The 24,427-nt window shown below is 37.4% G+C and overlaps 1 protein-coding gene across 1 annotated transcript; it reads right to left on the bottom strand.

Annotated features, from left to right (window-relative positions):
• Positions 1-290: 290 nt before the first annotated feature.
• Positions 291-21,454, bottom strand: LOC140244324 (cytochrome P450 2J5-like). Its single transcript, XM_072323970.1, has 6 exons — positions 21,103-21,454; positions 12,990-13,132; positions 4,860-5,384; positions 4,085-4,266; positions 2,898-3,016; positions 291-490 (listed from the first exon to the last, which is right to left on the bottom strand). Exons 1-6 carry the CDS (start codon positions 21,452-21,454, stop codon positions 291-293), a joined length of 1,521 nt encoding a protein of 506 aa, XP_072180071.1.
• Positions 21,455-24,427: the final 2,973 nt, after the last annotated feature.

The following is a 24,427-nucleotide window of genomic DNA, read 5'->3' on the forward strand; positions in this document are numbered from 1 at the left end:
CAAGGCCACCTGGTAGTGTCCAGCGCTCCTCCTTCTCCTCCTCTTTCTCCTCCTCATCCTCCTTCTCCTCCTCCTCCCCTCCACCCCTCTTCCTCCCCTCCTCCTCTACCCCCCCCCCCTCTCCGCTCTGAAGACGGGCCTGCTCTGCATCTAAAAGCTATATACCCTTGAGAATGTGCATCTCTACGAATATTCATGTTTGTAGGTTGAGCTTGCACACAGTCATAATAAACATCACCATAACCATTCACTCTTTATGACGACATAAATAAAAAAGGGAGGGACAAAATTCACTTGGAAGCGCCTTGCTCCATCCGAGGAATGGCCTTAACGAGGAAGGGCTCCGGCTGTCGGTTCAGCCCCACCACGCCAAGGAAGGACGGCTTCGACTGCGGATCGGGAAAGACGAACTCGAAGTGTTGCATGATGGACATGAAAAACAGGAAGAGTTCCATTTTGGCCAGTTGTTCACCCATGCATACACGTCTCCCTGCGTTCAAACAAAATTAATAAACAACCTGAGCAATTGCTAAAGATGCAGGGATAACTCCCTCGAAGTCGAGTCTTGATTAAACATCATTTTCATCATATCCCCTTGTTCCCCTTGCTATTGTGTCTTCATACAATATGAATATGATATAGGTCTAAAGAGACAACACCAAAAAGAACAATCGAACAGAAAATTCACACATGCAAGGTTGAGTGTATCATGCATGCAACCATGCGTGTGCAACCGGGTTCGATTTGCATTAATAATCGGAAAAGGATGGCTTGTGGTGTGCGGTTACTTCTTAAGCCGCTTAGTATTCTTATCTGGAACTATTATCACACGCTGCTGATGTTACTACGGGGCATCAACGAGATTTTCCACCTCTTTTCTGAAGGGGGCATAGTGTAGTCTCACGATTCTTTTAAATAACTACAAACACCGTAGAACTCATTTAATTCGATATGTTTGATTATGCGTAGTTTTATTTCTTTTTGTTTGATTTCTCTTCCTTACGTTGTATCGGGTGCTTCCTCTAGAGATGACCTTCATAAAGGTTGTCTAGCAAGATAATTGTTTTGATAACGCGGATAAAGGCATCACGGGTTCTTTTCAACAATGCTGTTTCACTGGCCCTGAAGAAAAACGCATGTGACTTTATCCCATATGTTATTTATGTAATTTCGATTCAAATGATAATTACGAGTAGAGTAATCTTAACTGTTTTTTTTTTTCTGTACGAAATGACAAAGTATTCACATGATCAGGTGTGAGTCTCTTCAATTTGTCTCCCTCTACTGGTTCTTTTTTTCCCCCGACATATTTGTTAATTTACAGATCAGCAGTTGCGATCTCAACAAATTCAATTTGTAGAGGGAAACAAATTGAAGAAACTCACACCTGAACCTTCATCCTTCTGAATGATATCTTTCTTTCATTTATTCACATGATTTGCTGAATGTTATCATACACGCATACACTAACAGGGCCTTCACATACACATACACACTTAACACATACACTAGCATAAATCTATCTCCGCCTATATGATGATAGATAGATACTTTATTTTCTGCAAATCAATATATACATAAATTGAATAATCGTGAACATGGGAAACATACAAAGTATATTTGAGACAGAGTCGTTTGACTTGCATAAACAACGATATAAAAGGAAATTGATGATATTACAGTATGCATGTCTATGCAGCTGGGATTACAATAACAATATTATATTTAAGAAATGATAATGCAGAGGGCCGCCATTGTAAGCATTGCTTGAAAAGATGGCCGGCCCGAGGAAAAGGTAGGTAGGTAAATTGGTAAACAATACAAATTCTGCTGCGAAGATAGCAGGGGAAAATAAACTCTGATGTGTGATGGTGGTGAATGTGCGTGCGAGTGCTTGAGAGTGCACAGGGACAGATAGGCTGGGATTTGGAATGATAAAATTGGTTTGCTGGAAGAGGGAATGACTTACGACGTTGCTACTATCGGGAGACCAACATAAGTCATATAAATTATTCGTGCTTAATTCGTATTTGAAGTATACTGTGATAAAATATGCTTCTTTAAGTTTGCTTTGAATGAAAACAAGGAGGCACACTGTTTCAACTCCTCAGGAAGAGTGTTCCATGTATCCGGACCGTGATGTCTAATCGACTTTTGAGCAAGTAAAAGCTTTGGATTACTTAAATGAAAATCATGGGAACGACGGGTAGGGTATAAGTGAATATGATCATTAGTTACTAGGGCATTATGGAAAAAAGGTAATAAATTTCGAATGTGTTTATACATAAATATAGCAGTTAAGTATGAATGTATATCATGGGCCTTTAGAGTTTTTAGGCGATAAAATATGGGATCAGTGTGAGCCAAAAAATTTGAATGTGTGCATATACGAAGAGCCTTTTTCTGAAGAAGAAAAATTGTGTTCAATTTGGTTTTGCTACAGTTGCCCCATACAATATTACAGTACATTACATATGGTAGAAATAAGGCGTTATATAACAACATTAAAGTTTGATCATTAATTAAGTATTTTATTCTCCTTAACACACCAGTTGCTTTAGATATTGCTGTTATAATATTCTGGACATGAGTATTCCAAGTTAGATTGTTATCTAGGGTCACTCCTAGGAACTTGGTTGAATGTTTCTCAGCAATGTTTATATCATCAATAGAAATACTTTGAGGAAGGGTGGGTTGGGATTGAAGCGTATGAAAATGTATAAAACATGTTTTATCAATATTCAATGAAAGCTTATATAATATGATAGAGCATAATTTTATTTCATTATGTCTGTGTGTGGTGTGTTTATGTGTGTGTATGCATTCGTGGCAAACAAAGACTGCAAATTACCATTGTAACTATTAAGAGGGTTGTATAGGATGTAAAATGACCTCACCTGCCGAGAATGGTAGAAAGCTGTCTCTGTGAATGACCTTTGACCCGTCTTTGTTGAGGAATCGCATCGGGTCGCATCTGTGAGGCTGGGGCCACTCCACGGGGTCGCGAAACAGAGACCTGTACATCAGGAAGCAGTGAAAGAGAAATATATTTTAAGGTCGTAATACTTGTTAATGTTAGTTATTCCAAAGTTCGTTATTCCGAAGGTCCCTTATTCCCAAGGTTTGATAGTCCGTAAAATGAAATAAGGTTCGTTATTCCGAAGGTTCGATCGTTCATCCGAAAATTAAATTTAAGATTGGTTGTTCCAAAAGTTTGTTGATCAAGAAACGAAAGAAGGTTCGTGATAATTCCGAAGGTTTGTTAGTAGGCTTACGCACCATCTTTTCGTTTTAGGTTGACGAACCTTCGGAATCACGCAGCAAATGTTTTGGTAAAGGAGGTCGGAGGCTATGTCATTTCCAGGTTAGACAGAATGAAAATGAATGCTAAATGAAAATGAACGAAAACGAAAAGGAATGCGAAATGAAAATGAATGAAAATGAATGAAAATGAAATTAAAATGAATGAAAATGAAAATGAATGAAAATGAATGAAAATCAATTAAAATTAATGCTTATTTTGTGTTTCAAGAACTGAGACGGTTTTGCTACATATGAATTCATCTAACATACTTCTGTCACAAGTTCTCGTTGACGGTAGAAACGTGCTAGCTGTTACTACACCAATCAGGATATTGGGCAGGCTTTCTGGCTAACAGGAAAAAAAAAATTATCATAATCTAGTTTAGAAATGCATAAAATAGGCCAAACGGTTGCTAAGTAAAAGTAAACTGGTGGTAATATACGCATACACACACACACATATAATACATGTGTATATATATATATATATATATATATATATATATATATATATATATGTACACATGTATGTGTTTGTGTTTGTGTATTATACCATATCATTTACATCAGTGTGTACATGTACATCATTATGTGCGTAATCATGTGTATTCAGAATGTGTAGTTTTGTTGAAAATGACAAAAATGCACCTAATGTATATATTATATTTCCTCCTCAAAATGTCATACTTACATATGTATGTATATATGACACTTCTGGGAGGGGAAAAACGCCATCTATACATGAGAGTACATTGGTAAACTGATCTGTCCCTCCACCCACCACATGTTAATCCATACACGCGTTCCGCGTGGTATGTGGTATCCACCCAGCTCGGAGTCGGTGAAAGCGGCTCGCGGGTTGATAGGGACGACACTGGCAAGACGCTGCAGCTCCATCAGTGTAGCCTCGGAATATGGAAGGGCGCCACGATGCGACAGACAGACACTCTCCTCGCCAACCACCTGCACACAAAAATGCATTATTCCAAGCAAAAACAGGGCACGAGTTATCTTTATCTACAACTATATACATTGGAAATTTGCAAAATATGCACCACATGCACACTATAAAATTGTATGGAAAGAAAAACCTGTGTGACCACACAGTAATTTGTTGTCTTGTAAAGATATTTTGGACAAAAACGTACTGTATACGCCTATACACTTTTCATAAAATACTGCTGGCATGATTGCTGATTTATATTGTCAAATAAAAAGTAATCATGACATTGACCAATCACACCCACACCCACATCTACACACCCACAGACCATTACACCTGTAGAGACACCGTCAGACACCCTTAATGCGTAATACATTGTACAATATACGCGTGTGTAAGTTGGGTGTTTAATCTTACTCAGTTTAAATCATGAATCCTTCCCTCTCTGAAACCTCAAAGAATCAGCATATAATCATAAGGGATTCATTTGTCAAACAATGCTCCAACAAATAAATGTAAAAGCTGTATCCTTATGACATGAGCTAATAATCTGATATAAGTATATTCAAACGATAGTTATAGTCCACTTCGCAACTTGATCCCATACTAGTACCTGCTTGATCTCTTCGTAAACCCTTTTCTGTATGTCCGGATATGCGGCCATGTACAATATGGCCCAGCTGATCGTGGTCGATACTGTATCCGAACCGGCAATGAAGAGATCGGACAGGACAACTTTCAGTTCTTCGTCATTGAAGTTCACGGGGTCCGCTCGCGCCTGCACGAGGTAAGCGTCGATAAAATCCAGCACGTCGGGGTCTCCGGACCCCGTTCTCGCCCTCTCACACAACCCGACCCTGTGCTCGTCAATTTTGGCGCCAAAATATTTGAACATGCTCCGATTGGATTCGAGTCTAGTCCGCCATCGTGTCTTCTGGGCGTACAGGTGTCTGAGGAAGGGGAACACCATCACCTCGCCCTCCGCCCGGAAGCCCATGATCCCCCGGAGGTAGGTCAGGAGCTGGTGGAATTCAGGGTCGTTGTGCTCGAATCGACGGCCGAACGTGAGACGGCAAATGATGTTGGATGAATTGGTGGCCAATGATTCGCGAGGATCGAAAGGCTGTCCTGCAAATGACTGGAAAGAGACGTGGATTGATTGAGCAGATGGCAATTTAAATGAACAGTTAATAATGCATGTAAGAGATTTGAATAAATTTTGGTGGATGAGAGTGATGGATTAAAGTAACGTATAATCAAGTTAAGGATCTTCTGAATAAAATATGATATACAGACTAAAATACAAAAACCAAACCAAACAAAATCCTTTCTTTCATTCGACTTATTTACATTACTTTTTTCTGCTCAATTTTCCCCAATGACTGAATAGACCTATCAACAAACTGCAGTAATTTCGCTAGTTTATTTTATTCCTGTAACATGAAGGATATCATAATATACGAGTAAAGTGGGTGGTTTATCACCAGGCACTTGGGCTACTCAGAAGTCAAAGAATTAATGACAATGCATCATATACGTATATTCTACTTCTACTTCTACACGGTGCTTCTCGTCAAAGACTGTTCAGCAACTGGATAGGGAACTATAAGCAGTACAGGTCAAGGCCTATATGTATTATAGGGTTAATCATTTCTATGCGTGTGTGTGTGTGTGTGTGCGTGTGTGCGTAAATTTTGACTTCCATTATAAATCTTTTATTCCACTGTCATTTTACTTTCAAAAATGCAGGGGCACTTAATGAGTACGGACGGCTATTGCCTTGGTGACTTTGAGCATTACAAAGAGTTAGCAAATGTAATTAAAAACGTTGGATTTGTAATCATTCATTAAGCGAGTGAATTGTACAGCTGGGCATTCAAGCTGAACCACTAGAATGAACGATATACTTCTTCTTCAGTGAGCCATTCAATCTTAGAAGCATATAATCAAAATTATTTAGTCGCACTTTCAAGCTGAACCTCCGGAAATGAAGCTACTCAATCTTAGAAGCACGACACTGGGAAAGAAACTCTTGTTGAATCGAATTTCAGGAATAAGTTGCTCTTCGCCGTCAGTAGTGGGTTATTCATAGACGTTTCTACAGAGATATCAACATGATTAAGGAATAAAGGTTACGGCATTTTCTTCAGAGCTTCAGATCTCATACACAGGAAAGTAAAAAAAAAAAATGGTGAGTACGTGGGGACATCAAGAAAATACCCTCTATAACGAGTCATCTGCTGACATTTTCTCGTACAAAATTTAATAGATTGAAAATGATTTATAACGTAAATTGCATAACGGCACAAAATCTTCAATTTTGCGCCAGTCATAGAAAGAAGGACAGAGAGATACACATCAAAATCCTTAGTTTCATCTAAACATCTGAATAATGATAAACATAATAATTCCGTGAAACATGAACGATAGATTTCTTAAGTAACAGTAGGAAGAAGGTTGTTGGTTTTTTTTTTTCTTCTTCGTTTTGTAGCTAAAATATACACAAGGATATCAATCGAGCCGACGTCACCGTATTTGACAAGGTAATATAATTGCAAATGTGGGAATTGATACTTATTTATAACTGGAATATAATTATACAGAATTAAACTTGGTTTGCTTTCACCGTTCACAGCGTTTTGCAAGCAGGCCATGTTATTCAATTTAATTCAATTCAGTTCGATTTTAATGTTCATTTCTGAAAATTCGTTTTGTTTGCATGCATCGGTACATACACAATGCACTTATACAAAGCACACGTGTACATGAACATGAAAGATATACAATAGATAATTATACAGTGTAATATAAAGTGTGTCATGGCAGTATTACAGATATCAGATAAAATGTTTCATTAATCCACCTCAACCATCAAAACAGAAGTCTACGCATGTTTGAAGAGATGCCAGAATAAACTTCTTCACCTTTTCTGGCTGCAAAAAATAGTGAGTAGTGATGATCAATTGTGGAAGTATCATATGTCTTTGTTCGTTGCAAAAAAAAAAAATATATGTATATTAATTGCTTACATTTTACTTGAACATGATGACTTCATGGGCTGAATTAAATCACCTTGACATATCCAAAAAGCAACTGAATTTGAAATTTAAATTACATATATATATATATATATATATATACATATATATCTATCTATATATATATATATATATATACATATATATCTATATATATCTATATGCATATATATACATATATATATATATATATATATATATATATTCATAATGAGTGACAAAACAAATTGTTGTATCTTTTCTTTAAGAATTGCATGTGATGAAAAAGATGTAGTACGAATAAATAAGTTAATTGAAGATGGATCAGGTAAACATATTAAAACGATCAATGACATGACGTCAATTTATTCAGTGCATCATAATTACAAAATTAGAATTTTAAAAATCACATCAGCATAGTAATCAGTTACAGATTGTTACAATCAAGTATGGAAGACGAATAAATCGAGTCGAATAAAATCCGGAGACTTAATTGACATCGCAGTTTAATGAAACAGTTTTATATTAACTTTCTTATTGTTGTTGGACAAGGATTTCTAATCCAACTCGAATGTATTTTTGGAAAGATCAGATTGCTTAAATTCATTAAGTTTCGGGAAATTATTTAATAATAAGAGTAAAGCATTATAATTTCATTTTAATAGATTCTGCCTTTCAAATAAAATGTAGTTCGATGGAAGTTCACATCAGATATAACTTGCAGCTTCTGGTATATGCTGATATAAAGACGTCAAAACAATCTCTCAGTTTAGAATTTGTTGCATTGCCTATACATTCAAATTCATTCTGGCCAAGATTGAGTTATTGTAATTAGCAATTAATTCAATGTAGAGATATCAAAATAAATTAGAAACATTATAATTGGTTATAATGTTGAAAATGAAGCTATGATTCTCCCGGATATAATCTTGATCTTCGAACAATAAACGATACAAGAGCGTACAGTTAACTTTAAAGGCAGCCGGTCGTCGCAGGCGATTCGCAGCTCAGTAGAAAAGCACGACAAGCTGCTCCTCCCGTTATTGTACCCCCGTACGTACCGAATGCCGAACACGACGCTACGCAGCGCACCAGCGAAAACCTGATGGGGCACGAGCGCCGTGCGAGCTGTCCACTGTAATTTCAACATGGACGCCCGAATACCTACCGAATGGGGCCGAATGGGTGCATGCACAAAACCGCACAACAGCCATGCGCATGAAAATCTCTCCCGGTCCGCAACACAAGAAGTAGTGAGAGCTGTCGGGTGTACGTACGTACGTATCTGGCTCCAGTCTCTGTTTATATGCACTATGGTGCCAATTCCAGCAATCTAGGCAATAATATTTAAAATGTCTGAAAATATTATATAACAATATCATAAATTATTCATATATTACGTTGTTTAATATTTGTTATTTATAAATATGCTTTGATGAAGAAATATTAAAACTCTAAGCTTCATGTATAGCAAGTTGCAATGCATATGGCCATATGGCAGGTTGTTATGATCTCATCGTGCAATGTTGTCTGCTGCGTCAGCTGCATGTGTTATACGTACAGCTTACAGTACGTTGGGCCGGATCGTAACATAACAAAGTTGATAGAAAGTCGTCGGTACCGGTATGTCAGTATCAATATTGTGTGTGGTATGCGAGTACTGTTTGCAATAAAAAGTGCTGTACTGTTTCGGCTTAGCCTTGGCTTTGGTTTAGTAATGAAACCTCACAATGGAGATCAAACAGCCGTCCAACTCGAGGCAACGTATCTACTTGTTTGACGCTATCGACGAGTGGAGAACGCAGAGAGACGTGTTCTTAGCTGGAGGACAAGTAAGAGACCAGAGGGGGAGGCTTCAGCGTCAGCGTGCCGATGAAAATTTTGCTTTCCACTTGCTGGAGTTGCATGAACAGTTTTGCAGGAATTTTTATTTAGAATGTGCAAATTCGTGTTACGACATGCACGGTGGAATTGTGTTGCCACGGCTTACGCCAATCAAGCAACCCCAGCTGGCCAGGTCAACAACTTCAAGGAATCCAGATCCAGATGATGTGTAAGTAGAAGTCTACACATGAATCAGTGATTGAAGTGGAATGACTTTTTCTAATCTAGTATCAGTAACTTTAGGGCATTTGCGTTTGATCGACAAGTAGGCCTATTTTTCTATGTATAATTCCGCGTTCTCATTTATGTCAAATTATGATAATGCCGTAATTGAAATGACATTTGCTGGGTCAGTTTAATGTCATTAGTCCCATTAAATGAGAAGTTTTTCATATCAATCATGTTATGCAAATTCCCCAAGAATATGATTTAGGATTTGCAAATAAATTTTAAAAAAATGAATAGATCTATCGCAAGCTCCATCATACATGTAGTCTAACCCAATCATGCCAATAGATCTGGTAGAACTCTAACGTTTAAACAGGGGAACTAAAGGTTCAAAGATGATAGATCTAACAATAATAGATTCTAGTTTAGGCCCTACTTCGACTTGAAGGTATGTCGGTTGGTGCACGGCCCCCTTCTATCACGGCCACAGTTACACTGTGCAGTGCAACTGTGGCCGTTGGCCCTGCACGTCGCACGGGCACAGTCGCTTCCCCGTCCTGAATTTACACACGCCAGGGCAAGTATGGTTGGACCTACTACTAATCGACCGCCTAATGTTTATCTGCTTGATAAGAATATTTAACACTGAAATTCACGTAAAAAAAACTTGACCTACGTGATTGAGAAAATCCAGCTCTATCAAATGCCGTTGTTCCGTTTTCGATTCGAAGTTTCAGTGCAAAAATATCGCCGACGAACTTGCGTGGCCTCGTTTCAGCTCCCCGCGGTAAATCGCGTTAATAGGATCGACCGCTGTTTTTGCATTGACAATGCACGCAAACCGAGTTGTATTGAACACCGTGTTGTACGAAGCTTTTCAGAAGCCTTTTAGAAACTTCCATAGACATTACATTGTGCTGTCATTACGATTCGGTGAAAATATTCATTCGAAATTTTGTCCTTGATTAAAACCATTAATGAACAATGAACTATCGCGTTTTCCCACACCATCCTCATCTACATTCAAAGCCAATCCATTTTTATGTGCTTTGCGCGCAGAGAAGTGCGTACTTAAGTGTTCAGTGCGCGAATTATACGCGGTCGGTTTCAATAAGGGTGGTCGATATGTAGTAGGGCTACACAAGACACAGGGTCTCCGACCCAATCGTCCGCGTTCAGAATGGACAACTCGGCGGTAATATCCGCTACCCATGACGATGTGTCATCGTCCATGATGGCCACCCTACCTATATATAATCTGATCTGACGATTACAGTGTAGTTAACGACTGACGACGATCGACGGTGCGATGAAGAGAAGGCGTACACTGTAGTCGTACAAGTATAGGCAGCTAGCTACTATAGCTCATGCGAACATTGCATCACACAGTACATACAGTATACCATACATTCAATTCACATTACACAAAACGTACTAGTACTCCCCGCGCTCAGATCAATCAAGCGAGCAAACGAGATACTATAGCGCGATACATTGCTTTAGGGATGTCTTGCGCACACACACATTTCGCTTCGTAGCAACTTCGGAAGCGAGTTTACGTGCTGCCGCCCGCGGCTGAAATATGTCCATGTATCCTCGCGACTGGGTGTCTTTAAAACAATTCTCTAGTATCAGAATTCAAAAGAGATTTGATCATTGATTTATGATTTCTTGACAAGCGCAACAAGATAAAGATACAGAAAAAATATAGAGCAATATATAAATCTAGTGAATTGTGAAACAATATTTAGTTATGATGCTGCTATGCTACAGATTTATGATTACATTTAATTTTGTTCGTATGTTGAGTCCCTATTATTTTAGTAAAATGATCACCTCTTATTAGGAAAAAAAAGATAAGATATGACAATCCTACACAAGCACACACACACACACACACACACACGCACGGACTGTCGTTCCCAGATACCACGCAAACTTTTATTTCACTTGATTTGGATTGAGTCACTCATCTAGACTTGAAAGCGTAATCTTTTTAATACTTATATGAGCAATTTAATTTTGTTGATTTGAACAAATCCACACCGATAATTTCATCGCAAGCTGAATAACAGTTCATTGGAAATGCGAAAAGATGACTTCAAAGTCTATGCGTGAAGAGAGAATGAAGACAAATTCATTATTTGCACATTCTTACTTGCACATTCCATTTATCTTCTCATCCACTTTTCGGGAAGGGTGACCTCACCTTCAAATTCACTAAGGGACACAATTTCAGAAATGAGCAAAGCGTGTGTGAGAATTGGATTTTTCATATGGCTGATGTTTCCCTGAAAGTATTATACTATTAAAGTGTTATTCTTACACACGCCATTAACGCTCCCGCGAGAGACGCGAACGTTCGAGCAAAACAAACATGTATGAGAACAAACTCTTAGCGCTTTGGACAGCCAAAGAAGAGGCGAAAACAGCTAAAGCAAAAATGTGACATAAATGGGACTTCAAGGTAATTCGTCCACTCTCTTCACGGCTGCCTTGCCATGACGACCATGTCAGTGCTCCCGATCGGACAAGATCGGAAAATGAAGAGTTTTTCTTTCCGAATCAGAATAAGAACTGAGGTTTCTCGATTTCCCTGCGTACACATGTACGTCATTATACAGTAGGAGGGTCCTTAAAATGCATTTCTTTCTCAACCTCGATTCCCTGAGGCACGAAAGTTGACATGCCTAATTGTAAATGAAGTGATTTTTTCCCCGATTGAGCCAGGTACAGTACTTCACAATAAACTGCAATTCTTTATGAAATATTGAGAAAGCCAACGGGTGCAATTCTCTTGTTACAAGGAGCAACAAACGGAAGTAACAGTCAGGGTCATTCTTATTTACAGTACAGGTGTATATAATTTTAATATGTATATATGTATATATATATATATATATATATATATATATATATATATAGTTGTTGTTTTTTTTTAACCTGTCTTCCTGTCTCTCTCCATCATTGTGTTCGTTATAGACACATGCCGGTATTGATAGAAAGATGAATTCATATAAACATAAACATGCATGATTTGTGTGCATCTAAGTGTCTGCATAAAGGCTATATGATTCTTAAAACGAAAGAACACATCACTGACGCAATACCATGTACGACATTTGGCCTTGAGTGTACATTACTTGACAATGTCATTACTTTCTACGAAAAGAAAAATGAATAAAAGAAACCCAAAGCAAACCAAACAAAGGCGAACTAGAAGGCATCGTCTTTTTGTTAACCAAATTGTTTTGTCAATAATTGTGACAAAGGAGGCGTAATTACAGTAAACAGATTGTTTACCGGCGAAATGAGAGCGGGGTAAGAGATCAAAGGAGGGGGTCAGAGAAATATGTAACTATAAACGCCAATGACTGTATAACTAATAATCTTTATTCGTTTTATGCATTTTGATTTTTCCTGATATCAAGGCATATTTCTGAACTCATTTGAATTTTTGGCAATATCATAGTATTCAAGATGATTAATTTCGCTTGTAATTCATTAACAATTCTAGCAATGTATTTTATACGAATATTGTGAATGTTTTAATCATTAACATAGTTCTATGCAGTATTTTGCATCTTATTTCAATGTTGAGTTTGCTTTCTGGGCGATGTTAGTGTCGCGAATAAAAGAAAAAAAAATGATTTGAATTGAATTGAAATGTTCACCTTGAACTGCTTGATGGTGTCTTGGACCTCCTCTCGTATCACTGGTTCCAGGACCACTTTCCCGAAGCCCATTCCTCGGAGAGTGGTGTGCGCGAAGCGCCGCTGGTGTTCCCACCCTTCCTTACAGTGAGACACGAAAATGCCTGGGGATAAAAAAAGCATTATTAAAATGATGTGGTATGAACATGCCCACCGTATCTTCTTCCATCTGCAAATTGCAAAGGGAAGATATTTAGATCTTAAAGCATGTATTATTTCAACAATTTGTATGTATAAACAACCAGTCCAGTCGCATTATTAATTATGATTGCATCCACCCAGAAGATTATACAGACTCCTGCTTTCTCTTTCATTGGTACTGGCATCTTTATTAGATCTGTAAATGAGCGATCTAGATGTCACTTTCCATTCAGAATGTGGGAATGAACAAAATAAAGCAACACCAAGAGTTTTAGAAAACCCGGTTTCATGCATTCCTTTTTAGCGCTAAATCGAGGGTGACATAAGAGAGAAATCATTGCTTTTATAAGCACTACAGCTCGAAAATGTTTGCCCTCGTTGGATGTCTTGGAACTGTCGATATCAACGATATCAAAAATATTGGAAGATAGATAGACAAGTTTTGAAGACAAAGTGTGTATCCATATATAAAATCTATTCAAATTTCATCAATCCTTATCTTTTTGCGGTTTGTGACCATCAACCATGATGTATAGGCCCTATATGTATACATATATATGTATATGTATAAATATGTATAATTAAGTATATATATATATATATATATATATATATATACATATACATATATGACTTGTTTTCTTTTTCTTTTTTTTTTTGTCGATCCGTATACAGAAACAGCTCTTTCAGACAGCACGGCACAAACATAGTTATGGTCACCAACTTTGGAAGTCCCCTGAAAATCTGAATTCTACATTATACTACTGCAGGCAGAGCATCGAATAACGTCTCGTAATCAGTCGCATATAATGCCAGCTGAGCGCCTTTGTAGGACCGATGTTGATCACCAAACAATATGAGGCGGTTATGATTTATAACATGACGATACAATACGAAGGAGAAGAAACATGATAAAGAGTTTTTCTTAGGGGTGAGATCCATCGGAGGTCTTTGCTCTTTTGCCGCCTGACCTCTGCGACCCAAGCCTTGTTCCACGACCCCATTCTTCGGCGAGTAAAGTGCGGGACCAGAAGCCTGGTAGCCTCACTACAAGGCGAGAAGGTGGGAGGTAGGAATGTCTCCTTTTATAAAAATTTATCAAGATTCACGAATGGGCAAAATTGATGCAGCTCGCGACTGTCACTTTTGATAATGGAGTACCTAATTGTATTGAACAGGTAAATATATGAGCCCAGTACGTGCTGATTCGGGCTCTTGCACTTTATCCACTATAGTCGGCCTAATGCGTCAGACTTAATACAGGTAACAATATAAGATACTAAAATGCATCATACTGACTTTCTAGATTAACCTAAACAGAAACAAAGCTATAATAATGTCCTTAACCATAAAGAAAACAAGAACAAAAATTATGCTTTTCCCTCGACTGTTGTTTACAAATCCCAGGCGTTATATGATAGGAGAAAACTTGAACTTTACGTTTGACGCAAAATCTGTCTCATGCCTAACATGCCTAAGCAATCGACTTCCGGGTCATACGACCTCGGCGAGTCCTTTGAAGCGCGCACTGAACAGAATGAAAGACGATTCCCCTACATTCCATTTGAGTTTTACGATTGCAATACTTCACCAATTTCACACTTTGTACCCTCGGTTTTTTTGTTTTTGCTTTTGTTTCGTTTTTCTTTTTCTTTTTCTTTTTTTGAGCTCAAGTACTTTTGCCTTATGGATCCTGTTTCTATTGATATAGGTTACTATCAATTACGGACACTTATTTCCTTACAACAAGCCAGTAAAATTACCATTATTTTTCTTGCGACAAGCCAGGTGCATTGCAGTAGCCTTGAAAAGCGACTAGGTCATACGTTTCCTTCAGCCTGAATCCATAAACTTAACCGTTTACTTCCAGCTCAATAGTACTGTTTGGTGTACTTAACAACGTATCACCAAGCGATTTAAAGCCATACATGCCACTGACACCGTACAGATCTGATGCGTCTTTCGATAAGTCTGTTAATATAACAGGAAAAAAAAAACTCACTTGTTAGGTTTTCAATGAATAAAAATCCACAAGGTTTATTCAGGAGTGTTTGTTTTACAAAGCTGCCTGGGTCAGAGGTACTTTGCATTGTTTACGAACCTCTATTAGTCGAGAAAAGATCCCTGAGGAACGCGAGAGAGAGGCGCTTGGCGAAAAAAAAAAAGAGAGGAAAAAGTCGACAGAGTAAATCAAATCGTAACAAAAGAAGTTGTATTGGTGCAGAAATCCTGGCTCGCAATAACTCCCTTGCGTTACCATTCTGTACGATTCTAAACATAAAGATCATCTCAGATAAGAACATTTTTGGCGCTCAAAGTTAGCCACTACCAAACAACAGAAGACATCTGATGCCAATTTATAATGATTATTGGAAATAATTATTACTTGTCGATTATTTCGAAATAATCAAGAACTAAATATTATGTAATTTGGTTCCACGAAGAGTAATTCGCATAATATTGTCACATAATCGTATGAAGGAAACAGTATAACAGAGACATCAAAGACATTCCACACGATATGTTTGTTAAATGCAACTCAAAATCCTCGCTAACAGCTGGTTCTCAAACTGCGATAGTTATTATACAGTGTGGCAGGATGGGGTCATCCCACGAGACCGACACCTACGAGTCATACGGCCCATGAGTTCGACATCGAAAAAAAGTCCATAAGTCATATACCCCGAAGCTCGGCAAATAAGGCAAATAAGGCCCATGAGTCTGACAGTAGACAATACAATGCCCACGAGTCCGTCACTCGCAAAAAAGGCCCATGAGTCCGACACTGGGCAAGCAAGGCCCATAAGTCCGACACTAGGCAAATGAGGCCCATGAGTTCGACACTATAGGCAATAAATGCCCACGAGACTGACACTAATTCATCAATAATGATTGATGTGCATGTTTAGCCTCGTAGAGATGTTTTGCAGGTGAAGACGTGCATAGTTCTCGCTTTCTTGTCTAAACAATCTATTGAAAGTAATAACATCATCATTGTCACCATTATATTTCGAAGTGTTACCAAGGAGATGGAGTTCCAACTGCTGGCTGTAATTATTCAAACAGTTGTCACTTTTCTATTGATGTACAAAAGAATTCTATAGGTGCATATGTGCCTTTGATGATCGATGTTTGATGCCGCCATATTGGTTAGCAAAGTGAAGATTCATTTTGAACGTTGTATAATGTTGGCTATATTTTGTTTGTTTATTTATAAAATGAAATAAAATCTCACTTATTGATAAAGCATATAAATCAAAAGTCAATTCCGTCCAGAAATATGTGCAAAAGTGTAAATCAGAGCTGTATCATGTGAAAGTGTTTAAAACTTTACCCTCCTGGAAAGCCAGTTTTATCAATTTTCTGCACATTCCGACAAATAAAACTAATATGAAATAATCTTCAAGTATAATTGTTTTATTAATAAATACATCAGATTAATGCCCGGGCATGCCCAGTCGAGAAATTTTCATTTTCATTTCATTTTTTCTTTGTTTTTTTGCGCAATTTCTATTGGCGCATCACCGCGTCCTTGCTATTATATATCACTTATAGGCCTATATCTTTTACAGGGATGGCGAAAAGTAATCACCATCACAGAGATGTAAAATTACCTTCCCTAGAAAGTAGCTGGTAATTATGTAGTGGGACAAGAGTCAGTTATTTTACTATCAGATCCAGTCTGGCACATGCTTCAAATATTTTCAGGTGGCGACATCGAACGTTGGTTCAAAGGAAATATAAAGACAGTCGTGACTCTATTCTCTTGAACCTCCTCGTTACTTTAGAGCAAACTCAATACTGCATGACCTCACGCAATATCCGCTGATTGGTTGATGTGATGTACGTGTGTATATCCACCAACGTCGTTTGCATATTTAACTTGCTATGAATAGCGCTGAGGCTTTTATCTTCTGTTTCAGGTCTATTCTGTGTTCATCCTTGTGGGTTTTGGTGAGTTGTTGTTGTTTTTTTCCATTTACCTTTGAAGTTGCAATCCGCCACCGATTTTTTATTCGAGTCGATTGGTAAAATAAAAAGCAACCTATAACTAAAAACTAAATAATTAATAAACCAAACAAACTAAAACCTTAGAAAACAACGGATTTCTTAGGTTTGCTATATTGTTTACGTTTCTAAGTAACGCATTGCGTCAAACCCAAATGCTCATTCGCTTGTCGCAAACTAATTAAACAAGAAACCTGTGAATAAACCTGTATCACATCTATTTCTACTTGACTTATTAGCAATGAAAGAGATCTTCTTCTCGTTGTTGTTGTTTAAAGGTACATTATTCAAGGCTGAAAATTTCCGCTCATGTCCCTTAATGTCAACGAATTGGCACCGAAAGGTTGGAAATATTGATCTCAACGCATAGTCATAAAGAGATAATAAAGTTTTGGTTGAGACTTGACTTTCTATAGGCTTCTAAATTTTTTGATGAGATAATGAGAAACCTCTTATATGAAATATTATGAAAGAGCATATAATTCCAAGAGAAATTCAACGTTTATTTGATGAAAATTGTTTGTGAAATGGCTGAGATATTCAAAACAAAGCGATGCTAATAAAAGGTGGGACCCACCTTCCATCAGGATCGCTTTGTTTTTATGTATTTGGATATCTCGGCAATTTCAAAACCAATTTCCATGTAATAAACTTTGAGATACTCTTAGAATGGTATGCTCTGTATTATTTCATAAGCGGTTTCTTGGTATCTCAGAAAAAAAGATAAAAGCCCAATCCTCATCTCCACCAATACACCATCGGTTTAACCTGTCACAAGAACTAACGCCTCGAACCAATGTCGGTGTCTTATTAACTACAACAGATGATAATAGGAAAACTGCGTAAAAGCGTGAAATCTTACGTAATACACCATGTAACGTGTAATTTGATCACGACGTCGTGTTGTTCGTCAACCCATTACAGTTTCACGCCCATCGAGAATTTATATATAGGTTTTCCCGCTCTTTTTCATACTTTTGTCACTAAAATCAATTAAAGTGCATTCAAATTCACGCACTGACGTCAAACGATCGATATCGGTCTTTCAAGATTAAAATTTGGGCAATGGAATTCATTTGGCGGCACGCGATTTAACTTATGAGCATTCAAATAAATCAATCTGCAAATTAGTTTCATATCAGAGCATTTGATTTTTTGTTATCATCATTCGATTTATTTTTAGAGCAAAACAATTAATTAACATGCATACGAAATCGTGAACCTACTTACAATTTCAGATGCTATACTCGTGCATTCAAATAAAAAAAAAAAGTCGGCCTGATGAGCCTGTTTGGGCGCTCAATTTCATTCTGGGGGATTCAGTTTAATGATTCGTTATTTGATTTTAATGATTTTTTTTTTTCATTTTTAATTTGTTGTTTTTTTCTATTATCTATGTATTTAATCATGTCTATATTTCTCTTGAAAAGCTTTGCCATTATAAATGTTTTCATTTTGTTAACGGCAGTTCATTTTACCTCAAATCAATCAAATTTCAAACCATTTCACAACTTTAAATTGTATATTTATTCATATGTGTGTTTATATTGATAACATGGTTGTTATTTATATTTTTATATGTATTCATATTTTCCATTTGTCATCAGTGTTCGTTTACACAATTATTATGAGGGGGCTCTGTTAAGCCGTTGCATGATATATACAATTTTAAAGTTGTGAAATTTGATTGATTTGAGGTAAAATGAACTGCCGTTAACAAAATGAAAATATATAATGGCAAAGCTTTTCAAGAGAAATATGGACGTGATTAAATATATAGATAATAGAAAAAAAAACGTAAAACATACAAAATTTATATATTTTGTTGAAAAAAAAATCACTACCATCTGCTTGGAAAGCTTGGTAACTTGAAGTTTCCAGTTTGATATTTCGAAATTTACACATAAATATGCCACGATGTGCAGGCATATAAATCATTTTGGTGGTTTAATCATTGTAAAGCAAACTTGGGCGTGGTATACTAGTATTTTGTCTGCTATTTTTTTTTTTATTTGTATATATATAATCTTGCGTATGCTGCATGTACTCTGTGAGCTTTCATTTGGATCGATTGACATTTCAAAAGATCGGAGAGGTACCCATTAAAAAGATTCAGTGGATATCCCTTGTAGCGCTGGTCCTAATACGATAGCAGATGTAAACAAGATCGCAAAAAAAAAAAAGAACAATCACTAGCATGATCACATTGCACAAAACCACATTTTGTAACGAGCTCGGGGAACCGCGAACAGCGATCTCGCAGGCATCGCACGTCTTAATAATCGCTAAAAGGACCCAAAACAGTGACGGCTTCTCTTTCTCTCTCCCTGTCCTATATTACTCAGTTATCATATATATATATATATACATATATATAATATATATACACACATACATATGTGTTTGTATATACACATGGTTGTATATGGTTGTATGTATGTTGTATAAGATATATGTGTGCAGTGTGTGTGAGTGTGTGGTTGCACAAGCGCGAACGTCCGTGCCTCAGAGCAAGTCTTAAAACAAATCCCTGTGGGAAAATGTCAGATTTATTAATGCAAATCATAACGCCCTTACTCGAGTAGTAATCTTCGTCCAGAGGCCTCGTCTATCATGAACACTGACAGCCACTACCTGTAAAGTAGGTCTTGCTCGTGCCGTCTGTCATTTGATTTTTTGTGTTTTGTTTCTGTTTTTGCTTTAGGATATAGAAGAAATATGTCTCATTGTGCTCACCGTCATATAAACAAGTGAAGAATTCAGTTAATGTTTCTACATTATGTAGGGCTCCTACTTGTAAAGTGCAATGCGCCCCTTTGTCCCCATCAAATCTCCCCTTCAACCAAGTAAGAATACTTATAACTGCATTCAAAACCAAAATGACTGAGCTTCAAGAAGTTGCATAATTATACATGACAAAAATACATCATTTTTTTTTGTATGAACAAACATCGAGGATTTTGCGCCTCATAATACGGTTGGCTTGCTTATTTTATTCACTCACTTAATATCTCCAATAACCTCATTCTCTTTCGCATTTGACCCACTTTACTAAGTTTTCCCTCGTAAGCAAAGTCACTTATCACAATCCAGACATTGATATTTGGACTAACTTGTGATAAGTTTTATATATATATATATATATATATATATATATATGTATATATACATATATATATATATATATATATATATATATATATACATATATATATATATATGTATATATATATATATATATATATATATATATATATATATATATATATATCGTATTACTTTTTTGGATTGAAAATTTCCAAACATTTCACAAAAAGTGTGCCCGGATCGTTTAATTTCACTTAAAAAAGTAAAAATCTCCCATGAGATGGAGAGGATCCCCCCTTTCTATCGGTCGCTGCGCTCCCTTGTTTGCTCATCCACCAAATATTGAACACATTCTTGCACCCCCCCATGACTACATTTCTGCATACTCCTTCACATTCATCACTATAGAAAGAGATCAACATGAAAGAGGTCGTTGACATCTTTAGCACTGCGCAAATCGAAGAACTATGATGCTAAACTTAGTGTAGGCCCTACATGATACATTTGAACAATTCAATATACGCATGAAGGAAATCAGGGACCTTTTTTTTTCACGGCTGATGCATGTGTTAAACCAAACTCCAGGTGTAAAATAGATGCATTTTTTCTTTTAAATTTAAAAATGATATGCTTAAGTATAGTATACTCTCCCAGAAGACTGTACCTCCCTCGGTCACTTCATTCCCCCACAAAGGTCCATTACTTCTAGTTTTGACCCCCCCCCCCCCCCTTGTACGAGGCCTGGCCAAAAAAACAAAAAAAAAAACAAAAAATCATGCTACGTTTGTGCTACACATTTTACTTCGTGTACGCCAAGCAAGGATATTATTGTACTCACCACGTCTGCCTTTATTGTACAAGTCGGCTTCGATGAGATGAGGTTTATCGGCGAAGTCGAGACCTTTCTTTACCAGCAGCGTTTTGATCATGTCGGCCCCGCAGACGACCACGTCATTCGAGAACCCGATTCTGACCGAGTACACGGGCCCGTAGTCCTTTCCCCACTGCATCAGAGTTTCTGCGAAAGCGTCGTTGGTTCCGAAGGCGAACACGTTGCCGACAATCGGAAGACCAGGCGGCCCTGGAGGAAAGCCTTTCGGCTTCTGGTGTCGTCGTGCTACCAACGCTGCAGCGACGACGATTACGATCAGCGCCGAAGTCGACAACGACGGCGTGAAAGTCGACGCCATGGCACTTAGAAGCCACCCCATCCTGATGATGAACCTCAGTCGGCTAATATCAGGACCTGGTGGTAAAGAATGGCAACCAGTCTTCCTCAGCACGTACTAGACGTGGTGCTATTTTTCTAACCTGCAATATCCAGCCCTGTATGCGTCGGCTTAATGCATGCCAAGTTCAATCATGATTTGAACGTCTCAACATATCATTTATATTACTCCTCAGCTGATGTAGAATCACCACGATATTAGTTTCAGATGATATCAAGAAAGTCAACCCCATCATCACAGTCGTATGCGTACATCTGTTGTATTTTTTTAATGTGTACGAGTATTCTTGTCATTCAAAGATCCGAGATATAATACCCTTGCTATCTCGTCATGCGCTTAAATGCAAAGTTCAAAAGACACCATATCTCAGGAGCCAATGTAACATTTTTTTTTTTTTTTTTTTTTTTTTACACCGTGCCTTTGAGCACCTGGATTCATAGATCTCAGATAAAAGGTTACAGAACTTTTTTCCCCTTGCCTCAAAGATGACATTGAAGTTGATTGTCTAAAAGCAAGGAGCTGAGACCAGGTAGCTAAGACAACGGGCCAAAATTACGATTGTCGGCAAGGAACCTATACCTGTTTGACCGGAGGCTACGAAATAATACTGACGAGAGATGAGAAACGAACTGATATTGCACCATGCGATGAGCGAGGAAGAGAGAAAAACACAGAATACTCTCGTTCTGCGTGAATTGCGCCTTGAGATAGTCTTGTACAGTTTTCCCTCGTACCTCTTCAGTGCAGGCTGATGTTTTCGACAGCATCATTCTGAAGTCTACCCAAGATCCATTGTGATATTATCACTCAAACAAAGAGTAAAATAGCAAACACACACACACAAACCAAACAAAACAACAACAAAAACACGCAAACAAACATGCAATACAAACAAATAATTATGAAAATGTTTGGAAAATGAATGTTCACGTTGTGGCAAAATATTGAATGAGTCAATGAGTTTTATGAGTGCTTCACAATATACAAGCTTTGCTTTTTAGTGGACCTCTCAATTCTTTTTTTTTTCAACTGAAGCATGACTTTGTATTATTTCTTTTTGCCAGTATGCGCTCTTATGTTTATCGGTATTATTTATCTATTGCAAATGCAAATGTTTGTGTTTATGATGTGATTCCTGATTCATCTTATGTTATGTTTTGTTGGAAAAAGAAGAATGAAAATAGATGAATTGAATTGAATTGAATTGAAATGAGAAAATAAGGAAAATACACGCTCGGCTTTAAATGAATGTTAATCCTGCTTCTGTTGATATATATAGTGAAACAAAAAAAAAGATAATATCATTTTGACACGCATTATAATAATGTCACATTTAGTCAGAAGTCTAACTTGCAAATCTCGGATATACAGCTAATTTGTAAATGCAAAGCGTACTGCTGAATATGATATACGCATTAATCATGTAGTATTATACGTGTTTTCATTGGTCTCACAGTTTTATTCGTCGTTATTTTGATTGTGGTTCTCAAACGATCAGAGGTTTTCAAGGTATCGATTTTATAAGTGTATAGTTTTTCGATCAGTCATATTGTCAACTCTTAACTCACATCATATATGAGCAAAATCCATTGACTACGACTATTTCTCGTCCTATATACACTGCAGATGTTATTTCATGAGTTCCAGTGTACTACAGTTAGTTGCGATGTCACATTAAGCCTTTGCGTGCTTTGGGTACTGATTAGCACAGAAAACCTCGTATCGTTTCACACACTGTCCAAAGTCCCTGGCACAGAAAAGGTTATAGCACTATCTTCACGAGTACGAACACGAACAAGGTGTCCCGGGAAACCAAATAGCCCAAACTGCACTTATCACGCTAATCAAAGTCGATCTTACATATACGGGAGGCTAAATACCCGGGCAAGAATGAGTTGATTTATGGACGTCTGTTAAGTAGAGGCCCTCCTTTATAGGCACTGATCAAAGTCAGCGCGCTTTTGATATCACCTTGATCTATAAGCCTATGGCATTGTCGAGATAAAATTAATGTTCTCGCAGACAGGCGATAAGCGAGGTGAAATATGGACGTTGCTCCATTGTTGCCGTTTGGATTCGGAGACCCCGAAAATTAGATCAAAAAAGCGTATTTGTGGAGACGCCTATTTGTAATTGCAATGGCTTTTATGTAGGTTTTGCTTTTCTAGCCCCGGTAAGATTGTGATCAGAATTTGTAAGGGCCCCTCGAGTTCTCTTTCAGATAATGACGATTATTGTAACTGTTGTTAAAAGTTTTCATTAAACATGCGACCCTGCGCACTTCAGTGCGTTTTTCCTCTATTACTGCAACTGCCTAAACATTAATACCTCTGTCTGGTATAGCATTATTCCTTAGGGATATTTCTAAACGTAAATCGAATCATGGTGATTTTATTCACAACTTGCATGTCTTAGCTAATCGTTTTCTATATAGAAATGTGGGTCATCTGCGCTAAAATTAGCGTAAGCGTGATATTCATTTACTTCAAATATTTCGCTTGCCCCTCGCGAGAGTTCTACGTCATACTTGGGATCTTTATGACACCGTCACAAAGGATGTCATATTCACTCTTTACTTATCATCAGTACAGAAACACTTAACATTGTATTTTTGTTTATCTCATGTACATTATTGTATTGTGCAAGTTTGATTTGTTGGTGATTTTCAAAATATATCTATGATGAAATCAAATCAAATCAAATCAAATCAAATCAGAATAACATGAATATTTACAATAAAATAAATCAATGTTTCTTTTTGTCAGCCATCACTCATTTGCCTCTGCAAACAGAGGGAAACATAAAACAATCCAATGAGAATATAACTTCAAACCAACAAAAAGGCAGGGTTTTCCTGAATTTTGGGTATGTGGGGACGGGGTGAGGTGAAAATAGATGCTGCGATGAAATCGTTTTACTAATACGAGTGTTTGC

The sequence above is a fragment of the Diadema setosum genome, chromosome 2 (assembly GCF_964275005.1).
Source record: "Diadema setosum chromosome 2, eeDiaSeto1, whole genome shotgun sequence".
NCBI classification, from domain to species: domain Eukaryota; kingdom Metazoa; phylum Echinodermata; class Echinoidea; order Diadematoida; family Diadematidae; genus Diadema; species Diadema setosum.